Here is a 12,547-nt window from a genome sequence, read left to right on the forward strand (position 1 = left end):
TCTTTTTTGATCTCTAATTCATTGATTTCTGCTCTGATTTTTATAGTCTCTTTCTATCTCTTACTTTGGAGGTTGGCATGCTCTTGGTTTTTTATGAGTCTGAGATGTATCATCAGATATTTATCTGAGATCGTTCTAGTTTTCTGAAGACTTATGTCTTCATCTTTTATTTAATCTAGGCATTTTGTAATTTCTTGAATGACCCATTGATTGTTCAAAAGTGTGTTGAATGTTGGTTTTCCTTTCTATTGATTTCTAGTTTTGTTCCATTGTGGTCTGGTCAAATACAAGTGATTATTTTATTTTTTATTTTTTCTGTTTGTTGAGGTTTGCTTCATGACCTAGGATGTGGTTTATTTGGGAAAAAGTTCCATTTGCTGCTGAGAAAAATATGTAATCTGCTGTCATACTATGAAATAATCTATAAATGTCTGTTAAATCCATTTTGTCCATGGTATTTTTTTTTAATGTGACACTGGGTTTTGAACTCAGGGCCTACACCTTGAGCCACTCCACCAACCCTATTTTTGTGATGGGTTTTTTCAAGATAGTGTCTTACAAACTATTTGCCTAAGCTGGATTCAAACTGTGATTCTCCTGATCTCTGTCTCCTAAGTAACTAGGATTACAGGTGTGATCATCCATGGTATTATATAGTTCTAGGATATCTTTGTTTGACCTTTTGTATGAATGTTTTGTGTTTTGAACTGTTGGATGTTGAGATCTCCCACAGTTATTGTACCTGGTCTTTTCTGTTCCTTTAAGCCGAGAAGTGATTGTATTCTGAGCATGGGGACTCAGATGATGGGTGCATATACACTTAGAACTGTTATATCTTCTTGCCCTATTGTTCCCTTTATTAATGTGTAGTGACCTTCTTTATCTCTTTTGACTGATTTTTGCAAAAAAATATGCTTTGTCTGCTATGAAAATAACTACTCCTGCTTGCTTTTGATTTACACATGCCACATACCTGGTAAATTTTTCTCCAGCCTTTTCTTTTTAGTTTGTGTGTATCATTGGTTGTGAAGTGTGTTTCTTATGGATAACAGATTGTTGTATCTTGCTTTTTGATCCACTCTGAAAATATGTGATTTTTGGTTGGAGGGTTAAGTCCATTTACATCTAGGTTATGATTGAGAGGTGTTTACTGATTCCTGTGTTTCTATTGCTTTTTTTCCAGATTGAGTCATCTGTTGGTTGTTCTTTACTTTTTGGCTTTGCTTAACATCAGATTTTGCTGGGTTTCTGAGTTGATCATGCTTGCTGTTTTCTCAGCTCTTGTCGATTCATCAATTTCCCTTGAATTTTATTCTTTCGTAGCCTCTAGAGTTGTGATTGTTTTTTATTTTCTTCCATGGGTGTTACTCCTTTGAGCATTCTTTGTAATGCAGTCTTGGTAGACATGAACTACTTTAGCTTGTCCTTATCTGGAAGGTCTGTATTTCTCCATCAAGGACAACTTTGCTGGATAAAATATTCTTGGTTGACAGTTACTCTCAGAGTTTGAATTATATTGCTTCATACTTTCCTGGCTTTTAGGGTTTGTGCTGAGAGGTCTGAGGTAATTCTTATGTATTTATCTTTTATTTGGGCTGCCATTTTCTCTTGAAATTTTCAATATCCTTTCTTTCTTTTCTAGATTTGACATTTTAATTAAGATGTGCCATGGTATAGTTCTTTTCTGATTATGGCTCCTGTAAATTTGTGTATATATTGTTATATAGATTTGGGACATTTTTTGCTATGAGTTCATTGAATATATTTCTTATGCCTTTAGTTTGTACTTCAGCTCTTTCTTCTATCCTGTGAATTCTTAGGCTTGTTCTTTTGATTGTGTACCAGAGTTCTTGATTGTTTGTATGCAATAGCTCCTCAGTCTTGTCCTCCATCTCTTGTATTCTTCTGATTGATCTTGTCTGTATATAATACTATCCATTGTAGTTGTATTTGATTTATTGAGGTGTTCATTTCTAACATTTCCACTTTTATTTTTCACAATTTCCCTTTCCTTTCTAAATTTCTCTTTGTAATGTTGACTTTTTGTCTAGGTCTTGGATTAATTTCCTAACATCATTTATCTGTATATTTGTGTCTTCTTTAAGGTCTCTAATCATTTTTAATGGTAGACTTCTGAATTCTTTCTCTGACATTTTGACCAATTCATTATCGTTGGATTTAGATGTTGAGTTGTTTTGGTGGGAGTTTGTAGGTAATACATTGCCATGGTGTTTCATATTTAAATCTCTACTCTGCATTTTTCACATTTGTTGGTCTAATACTCCATTTGCTTCCTTGCATGAGTGAAAAACCTATTGCAGAAGCAGGACAAACAATTCAGCAATAAATCAAGAACTTGAATGTATAAGGAAAAATTGAAGCCCTAATCTGTCCAGAGAAAGATTGTATGGAAGCAAAATTCAGATTTCTAGATAGATGATCTGGGAGCTTAACACTGATTGAAGGGTCTGAGGATTGGAAATTGAGTATTGTGGGGGTTGCATGTGGAAAAGATGGGGGTCTGATGGGAAGAAGGGGAAGAAGGTGTAGGACATAGCAGCATGAAAGGGCTCTAGATACTAAAAACTAGGGTATAGAGAATGAAAGAAAAAGAGAGAAACAGGCAAATAAGGCCAAAATGGCTGAAAAGAAATAAAGAACCAAAACAAAAACAAAGTAAGGTCAACAACAGCAAGAAACAAAACATAACAAAAATAGGAAAAAAAACAAACTTCTGTTTCTTTTCTGTGAGAAGCACATCTCTCTGTCCTTCTTGCCCTGCTTGTTATGGAAACAGCTTAAGAAAGGTGGAGTTGTGCATCTAGCCTGGTCCTCAGGAAGGTGCAGCTTAGACAGTCAGTTATCTTAAAGAGCTTTGCCCTCTGAGTTGTTTTGGGTCTGGTGGCCTCCGTAGATATGTGGTTGAGAATTCCTTCTGAGATGTGGAGAGCTTGGATCTGGGGGTGGGGGGCACTTTCCATGCAATGGTGACAGGTGGCTTAGGAGGGCAGTTCCACCTATTGCTTTTCCCACTTGGACCAGGTCCAAACTTTGCCCTCTCTATATCTGCCTCTGGTGATGGACTTCTAAGCTGATACCATGATTTGGAGATCTGGAGTGATCTGTTAAATCACAGTTTTGCTCAGTTAGAAGCCTGTTACTTGTCTAAGCAGGTGCTCTAACTACAGTTCTCAGTCAGTGGGGTCTGAGTGTTTTGTTTTTAAAATCAACTTATTCAATGGGGCTTTTGTGGCAAAGTTGGACCATGGTGCTGACCTCTGGGTGTTTCCTGACTAGCATGTTCTGGACAATGGGGCTGGGAGACCCAGAAATCTATGCTCTGTGATTTTGCATATCTTCCCAACTGCTCAGTCTCCAAACTGGTCTGTCTGCAAACTGCTTCAGATGTCTGAGCTCTCTGCCAGGAAGGTTAACTGGTTTGTTTTGAAGAATTCAGTTTGCAGTGCCCACCATCTCTGCTCCCCCTGGGGAAGGGAAAGACTACCTGAAATTAAAGCAAGAGACAGCCACAACAGGCTAGCAAAACTAGCTCTATGATGTTTATGCCACCTACAAATCCTAACCAAGAGAAGGGCTATCAAGAGACAGTAATTTTCCCTTGTGCAGGAGGCCAACAGCAAACAGGACAACTCCACATTTCTCATACCTCAGAGAGCTATGGCAAGATGCCATCTTGGGAAAGCCGGCAGACTGAATCTGGCTTTTCAAGACATCTGACTTGAACTACATCTTTTTTTTTTTTTTATTTCAAAAATATTGTCCATGCATGGGATGGCTGCATGATTTGTGGAGCCCATTGTCAAAGTGATATATGAAGTGCATTCTTAAAAAGATTATTAATAAACTGTGTATGGTTATACATGATTGTAATTCCTATGTTTGGGAGGCTGAGTCAAGAGAATTACAAGTTTAAGGCCAGGCTGAACTGCATAGAGAGACCTGTGTAAAATAATATTTTTTACATTAAGAAAAGAAAACAAATGACAACACTAATAACAAAAATCTCATAAACAAACAAACAAAATCATTACAAAATTTATGATGGCATCAGCAGAATCTTAGATGAAATTTAGGGTCCTGTAAGATGTGAGGCCCTGGGCAATAGGTCAGAGCACATGCCTATAGTCATTAAATTTGTTCATAGTTTCTGATCCTGTACTGAAGGATCCATGGAGTAGAGAAAAGAAGCATCCATTTGGGACTGACACCTGGTGAAAAACCAAGCCCGTAAATTCTGTAACTGAAATACTAAACTAATCCCCAAACAGGTTTCAAGGTTATGGTATTTGAAGTATCCATTCCAGATTTAGACCAGGTCTTAACCTCCAAGTGTCTCAGAAACATGGAAACAGTGGAGGCCAATCATTATCAATCCATTCAAACCTTCAAACTCAAAAGGTAGATTTAGCTATTTCATTCCAGTTGGTGTTGAAAGTACAGATTAACACAAAAAGATCCAGTTTTCCCTTACAGAGATACAATGCCGGTGCCTTTTAAAGCTAACTAGTGAATTTTTAAAGTTTTCCCAAAAAAGGAAAACCATTATTTATCTGTCTCTATATCCAATGCGATCCAATCTGTACATTCCAGAGTCAGAAATTTTTGTGTAATCTGCTCAATTCAAGTTTCTTATTTGAGTCCAGTGAACTTGGAATCGTATTTTCTATTTCAGAGACTTTGAGAAATTTAACTGCTAAAGCTAGTTGAAGTAATTATGATTCTGTAAAAAGCTAAGCCAATTACTTCTTAAGAACTAAACCTATTTTTGCCCTTGAATGACATCAGTCCTTGCAGCAACTACCAGAAATGCCTACCTGCCAAACCACAAGCAGTCAGGGTCCTATTATGCTGTTCTGGGTATTAAATGCAAAAAGAGTGAAAAGGAAGCAGAACACAGTGCGTTGCTTTTACTAGACTTTAAACACTGGGTTTAAGGAAAGTGTGTCTGTCACACACCAAGCCCGGAGCAGGACAGAATAATGAATAAATGTACTCCTTACCAATGTGTTTCCCGGCCCTGCCTGCAACAGTTTCATTCTACATATCACAGCAGTATGTCTCATCGTGTGGCAAGCACTGTCTACTGCAGGTGATTATTTAGTGCATTATACCATGGCACAATCCTCCCCTTCTTTAAACATATTTTAAAATGCCATGCGGAGAATAAAAAAATCTAAAATTAAGGTTACAACCAGTGACTTACTAATAAGTGTTGGCTTTTAGCACACATTTGTGGTAGAAAACAAAGAGTTCTTTTAAATCTGAGAATTCATAACCATTGCAATACATTCTGAGTACAGTAAAGCAATGGATGAAGGAACACATTATCTATAGCAAGTTCTATATTAGTGAAAATTCTTGCCCTAAGCCTATAAAAAAGTTAAGTCTTTTGAAAGCCTGTAGTTTCAAGAGAATCATTTAATCTTTCCTCTTTTTAAAGGTATAGAAAAGAGCCTGTGGAGGCAAGAGGTATGGCCTCACCTGAGGACATACAGGTTAAGATCCTTTATTGCAGATACATTCTTGCTACAGTACAGTTTCCCTGAAGGACTCTGAGGGAGACTCAGGTGGTAAATATAAGCCAGCTGCTATTCAGCGTGATTCTTCCTTGGAATGCTTTATATTTTTATTTATACTTAAGCTGCAGCATCTGCCAGCAGAAAAGATTAGTGTAAGCACTAATGCTTACACTAGCCTGATGCTTTACAAAGCACATTCATCCCTGTGGATTTAGCTTTTGATTTGAAAGCCTTAGAGTTATTTGGAAAGAGGCTGGAGAGCCTTCATATATAGTATTAGGGAAGAGGTTGAGAACTCAGTTTTTTAAGATATGAAACTTTTCCTTTGGAATTCTGTGGCATAGTGAGAAAGCGAATGGCTTCAAACAAGAGTTGGTTTTTATTTCAGACTTAGTTTTGAAAATAAATATTTTGCCTATGTTCACACACTACATCACTAGGATAAATATCGCATTCTGGAACATATGAAGAGACACACCTTTCCTCTCTTCTCCATAACAAGCAATGAGGTTCTCAAGAAGCCATTTATAGCTGAATATGATGACTCCCAGTATTAGCAAATGATCTAGGAATAAGGGAGGTAGGAAAATAATGGAATAGCATTTCTCTCTCTCTTTTTTTTCTCCTCTCTCTTTCTCTCTTTGTGCCCCCATCTTCAGACCCATGTGAATTGTGAGAAAACTGGTTACTACTTTTCTTTATGTGGAAAAAGATAGCATAAGCTCTTAAGAACTAATAAGAAAGTGAAGAGGACATGATAACAATATTAAAGATGATGTTAATGGTCACATTTAACACATATGGAACAATAATCACCAATTGACACTTTGATAAGAACTTCTCGTGCCTCATCCTACCTAATTTTCAGAATAACTTTATGAAGCTGGAAGTTTTTCTTTTATACATTTTGAATAAACTGAGTCATTGGAGAAGTGGAATAGAGTGGCCAAGTCACAGTAACTGGTAGACTTTGGAATCAAAGCAGTTTTTCTTTGAACACTTCTTAACCACCAGTAACAAGATAGATAATATGCAGCACCATATTGACAAAAACAAAATTAGAACCTGTGAACAAAATACATGTGTGTTAGGAAGACAAAAGTAAGACATAAAAGGTGTGTTGAAGACAGGTGCATTTTAAAATTTCCTCTTGAAAATCTGAAGGAGAGGTAAAAATATTTCAAATAACTTGAGAATTTTGTTTGCCTTCCTTTGTACTTCAACCTTGTAAATGTGGCTGCTGAGAAATGAGTTCTTATACATTGTTTTAAAGCCTACTGATTTCCTTAATTTAGTAACAATGCAATTACATGGTGGGAAGAAAAATTCTTTTGTCAGCCATATACATCCTATTTGCATGTGGCAGTATTTTTACCTTTGCATTTGGAAAATATTTAGAAAAAACTTTAAAAGATAAATTTCCCAAGAATGAATGATATCCACATTCATATCGGTTTAGACCATTCAGGATGATCGCTAAGTCTATTTGTCTTATTGTTAGCTAAACATAAAAATTGCAAGTCCTAATGGGGTAGCATGTGATGTTTTGAACATGTGTTCATGGAATAATTCAAGTCAAACATGTGTATATCCCCAGATACTTATCATATCGTCATGGTGAAACTTTTCATAGCTACTTATCATATCGTCATGGTGAAACTTTTCATAGCTGCTTTCTTCTTTTTTTGGAATGCGCAGTACATCATTGTTATCTATAATACCCCTCTGCATTCCTGTCTTCTTTCATGTGACTCTTCAGCTTGACTTTGGCAGAGGTCTCATCACTGAAGTATATCCAGAGTGAAGTTATTAATATTCTGAAGTCGGAACTAACTTATCTTGAACTTAAGGTGTCAAAACGCTCTCCAATATCAGTGCAACTGTTTGGAGAACCAATAATAGAGATGGTGCAATTATGACAAATGCAAGGTGTTGCCCAGTGCTAATTTAAATAAAAAGGCATCTGTATTTTTAATTTTCATTCATAAATCAAAACAATTTATAAAGTGCATGTTTATGTGAAAACTGTGATGCACATGATTTTAGCAAAAAGAAAACACAACAAAATTTGTTTGAGCTAACCTGGAAACAAATTATTATGCAAAACCAAACCTGGACTGTTGAAATGGTACCAGTAATAAATATATTAAAAAAATACTTGAATCTATAATTCATTGTATATTTTCCAGTCAGTTTTTAAATTTGCTAGTACAGTTTCCAAAAGGAGATTTGAAAATAGCTGTTAAAATATAATTTAGTGATGAAAACAATCAAAGAAGTGTACAACTATTACCACTTATGAGCTAGCGACCTTTGATAAATTCCTAATTTATTTTAAACTGTTTCCTCTAAAGATAGTTTCAAAAAATAATATGGTGATATATGTCAGGGATTTAATGTGATTTGTTCCCATCTTATATATTTGGAGAGTAGGGACACAATATAATATGAACTCAATTACATTGGGTTAAATTTTTTAAAAGATTTTCCAAAATAATACTAGTACTCTTGTGCCCAATAATAACTGACTTTGTGTTTACTTAATTAGACTCTGCAGTAATTTTCTTTATTGCATTTGCTCATTATGTTAGGAGAATGAAAGCAATATATGTATTTGTATGTGAAGCAGTTAATATACCACAAGATGCCTATATAAATTAAATCTGGTACAGAAATATGTCTTCCTTAACAAAAATTTCCTTCCCACTTTTTAGATAATCCCAAAGAGACAACTCGTGTGGCTGTTTTTGTGAGAATTTTGGATGTTAATGACAACGCCCCACAATTTGCTGTGTTCTACGACACCTTTGTATGTGAAAATGCCAGACCAGGACAGGTAAACAACTATAGACTTGATAACATGGGACAATTTTAGCTGTGTGTTAAGTATTTTCTTTTCACAATCTTGAGAGGAATGAATAAACAGGGATAATCCCAACATATGCCCCTAACAATATTTTTTAAAAGGACCAGATATTTTTTAAATTGAAGCTATTATAAATAGCAATTTTCCAGTTTTCTTATTTCCTTTGTAACTTTCTAATGCAAAGATCATTCCTGCCACAAAAGTTGTGGTATGAGAAATAACTCTTAACTTTTAAAATGTTTAAAAACAAGAACAAATACCAAATGCCCCTGCTGTGCCATTAGATAAATATTGATAACTGCTAGTGAAATGGGACCTAAGAGCTGGGGAAAAACCAGAGGCAAATGCTGGGGAGCACTGACACACTCAACTTGTGAATATATGCAAATGTGTGTTGAAATGGGACTGCACTGTGTGCTCTGCATGGTCTTATACATTGCTTTTCATCATGAGAGCAACAGATAAAGAAGCTTAATGACTCAGTTTTAGCTCTTTAAAGCATTCTGCCTGCACCAGCTTTGTTTATAATTATTTAAATCTTTTCCTCAGTGGACTCATTTGTTGTTTAAAGAGCTGCAGCATACATGGCTGAAGGAAATGCTCTTAGCTGGCTTGAGTGCTATCTTCACAGAGGAAGCTGCATGTTATAAATAATAATTGTGAATCCAATGTGTTCTATTAAAGAAGGGAAGCCATCAAGAAACTGCATTGTATTTTGACATCATTTGATACTTTTATGAACATCAATGTTACTGTTATATTTCTATGCAAATTATATTGTGGAATAACTCAATTCTTCCTTTTAAAGATTCTAACAGGATTTCAATAGCCGGTTCATTGTTTGAAATGGTAAAATTGTCACAACTGGATTTTTTTTTTAGTGGAAAATGTTATGGAAATGTTTAATTCAGATTATTTAAATGACTTCACTGCTTCCAACTTTCTTCTTAATGAAACCGTCTACCCTAAAAATATAATTCAAAATAGTCCTTTTCCTGGTAGGCTCAGCATGATATAAGTTAAATTCTTTTCTCTAAGAGATAAATTATCTACTTTGCCACTACTGCTTGTGTTGCTCCCTCTATGATTGTTCTATTGGATTTTCAAGAGATATCTTTTCAAACCATTTAAGTCACAAGTACTGATCTACAGATGCATTCAAAATATACAAGATAAAGAATTGTGTTTGTTTATTTCCCATGCCTCTTCTCTTTTTAACTATAACTGGCTCAATAATCTCTCCAGACTTTCAGGACATTTAAATCTATTGGAATATTGAAGAAAAACAATGAATTTAGTAAAAAGAAAAACAGAAAAGCAGTTAGCCTATCTTGACCACCTTGATAGGAAAGACATGATTAAGAAGTCTTCCAATTAGCTGTTTGTGCTTTGCTGTTTTTAATCAGAGCATTTCAAAGTCCTTTTGGTCTCATTGGCTAAAAAATTCATTTGCATAAACATGATTGTTATGTGACATGGTGAACTTTTATGCTATGACATCCAAACAGGCAAAATCAAAGTGGTATTTGATAAGCTTCTTCACTGAGTCCTTTATTACAGTCACTTGCTAGCTTGGTTTTGTGTTCTCCTAGGAAGTCTGTTTTAGTTATTTATAGAGTGTCTCAGTCCACCCAATACTCCTGCAAATTAAGTTGTTCTTTTTTTTTTTTTTTAAATTAAGTGCTCTTTAAGTAGCACTTAGAACAACATGGGGAATATTTCCACTTGTTTGTTGTGTAGACAAATTGATAGTCGGTTTAAGAATGGAAGACTTTCTTCCCTTAGGAAGGATGCAGCTTGCCACCCAAGTCATTAATTGTCCTCTCTTGTGCCTACTTTGGATGACTTAACTCCTCACCTTCTTCATCTCACAGAGACAGGAGACCTTGGAAAAGAGAAGAGAGACCTGGCTCTTTTTCTTTCTTTCCATTTCTCTCACCTGTATTCACTCTTTCAGTCAATAAAATATATTTTAATAATTTTTCATATACAGGGAAAGGAAATAGCATTTTTAATCTCTAGGAACATTTTTCAAAGATCTCCTAATGACGGATACTGTTGATACTTCCCTTTTTGTAGAAATGCAGATTATCAAAGCAAATATCAATGAATGACATGCATGAAACCAAATGGCTACTAAGGTTTTGTCAAGAGACCACAGGAATGTGCCACCATCCAGCCTAGTGAATGAGATGGGTTCTTGCTAGCTGTTTGCCTGGTCTGGCTACAAACATACATCCTCCTCATCTCTGCCTCCTGAGTAGCTGGGATACAGGTGTGAGCACCACACCTGGCCTTTTAGTTGTAGCAATTTTTTAAGTGCATTAAAATGAATTTTTCTCAGTAGAAATAAAATAATGAGCACTTATGCAGAGAGTTGGGTGGTTGCCCAATTTTGTTTCCTTTGCAACTACTTATGGAACATTTATCAAAACAAGAGTACTGTGATTTTAAATGTATCACTGAAAATAGAAGGAAAACTAGAAGTATATTTTAGAGAATAAGGAGTTAGACATTAAAAATGAATTAGGTGTCAAAGAAAAATGAATCTCTTCTTGTAAAGTGCATACCTTCATTTGCAAAAGTTTATCAATGTTTGGTACCAATGGCTCATACCTATAATCCTAGCTACTCAGGAGGCACAGATCAGGAGGAAGGCAGTTTGAAGCCAGCTCAGGCAAAAAGCAAGACCCTAACTCAAAAATATCCAACACAGAAAAAGACTAGTGGAGTAGCTCATGGGGTAGAGCTCCTGTCTAGCAATTTTGAAGCCCTGAGTTCAAACCCCAGTACTGCCAGAAAAAAAGAAAAATATGAATTAACTGCTGATCTTTAACTCAAAGGTGCAACAATCTTTGAATGCAAAGAAAAATACATTTTATTGAGAATTTTATGTAAAAGTTTTAGTTTCTTATACATGTATGTAAAGATATGGACATTTGTCCTAAGAAATATATTATTTTGGCTTATAAAAATGGAGTGATTGAAGTCACAGTAGCAACTGGCATTTTGGACCTTGAAACTTTTGTTTTAAAAGACCATTACCTCTATTTTTATATTTCTACCACTTTTATACCTGGACCTGTATTAACATACTAATCTTTACATAAAAATTTTTAGTTTAAATATAAAAATTTATACTATGCTTTCTTGATATTATTTCACTTATGGCATCTTTTTTCTCTTCAATATACTCTTATAAATCACAATGTAATTTAAAAAATGCTGTAGCGGATGCTTGAGTGGAGAGTCATTCAAGAAATACTTCGAAATAGCTGGGTGTGGTGACTCAGGGCTATAATCCTAGCTACAAAGTGTTGGAGATTGGGAGGGTCTAGGTTCTTAGCCACCTTGACAAAAAGTCTGTGAGAAACCATCTCAACCGATTAAATCTGGGCATGGGGGTTTTCTCCTGTAGAGTATAAATAGGGGGACTGGGCTAGGCCTGCCCCAGCATAAATGTGAGACGCTATCTCAAAACAAAATAACCAAAAGCCAAAAGGGCTGTGGACGTGGTTCAAGTTGTAGACATTCCGTCTAGCAAACACAGTCCTGAGTTCAAACGGCAGTCCTGCCAAAGAATAAGAGAAATGTTTGGCAATAGTTTAGTTGACATTTTAAATTTTTTCTATTATTTTTCTTTAATTCAGTCATAGGTTAATACGTCCTTCTGTATTTCTTGATTTTATTTAATCTTACTATAATTAAAATTGAGTCAAGTATATTCATAAAACTTAAAATACCTTGAAGTTTTAGATTTTTTTTCTTGCTTATTTCTAGGCAATAAACAAGTATCTTGTATGGTTTAAATTTCTTGTATAACTAAAATAAATGATTAGAAATTTAATAAACTGGCTAACATCTCAAATTTATCATTTTTATTGTTAAAACACACTTTGAAAGAAAAGTAATTTTATACACAGTGGTTACAATTATTACTCCATTTTTTCTAATGATTTTACATAATGTCTAATCTTGAAGCTCCTCGTTAGACCAACAATACCTCAGCAAGAAATGTTTCCACCTAATATGCATACGGTGATGAGCTGAGTTAATTCTTAATGAGCTAAGCAAGTCTGAATATTATACAGGCAGCAGTCAGCATGTGTCAACTGAATGAAACCCATGTAAAAATTAGCAC

General features: G+C 35.2%; 1 protein-coding gene across 4 annotated transcripts in view; it reads left to right on the top strand.

The window, feature by feature from the left end:
• The window catches only part of LOC109680165 (cadherin-10), a 188,840-nt gene that overhangs the window by 161,153 nt on the left and 15,140 nt on the right, over positions 1 to 12,547 (top strand). For all 4 annotated transcript variants that reach the window (XM_074077691.1, XM_074077690.1, XM_020155112.2 and 1 more), the window contains one exon: positions 8,255 to 8,376. In XM_074077691.1, coding sequence (XP_073933792.1) covers positions 8,255 to 8,376 — 122 coding nt within the window. The remainder of the gene's footprint in view (positions 1 to 8,254; positions 8,377 to 12,547) is intronic.

The sequence above is a fragment of the Castor canadensis genome, chromosome 6 (assembly GCF_047511655.1).
Source record: "Castor canadensis chromosome 6, mCasCan1.hap1v2, whole genome shotgun sequence".
Lineage (NCBI taxonomy): Eukaryota > Metazoa > Chordata > Mammalia > Rodentia > Castoridae > Castor > Castor canadensis.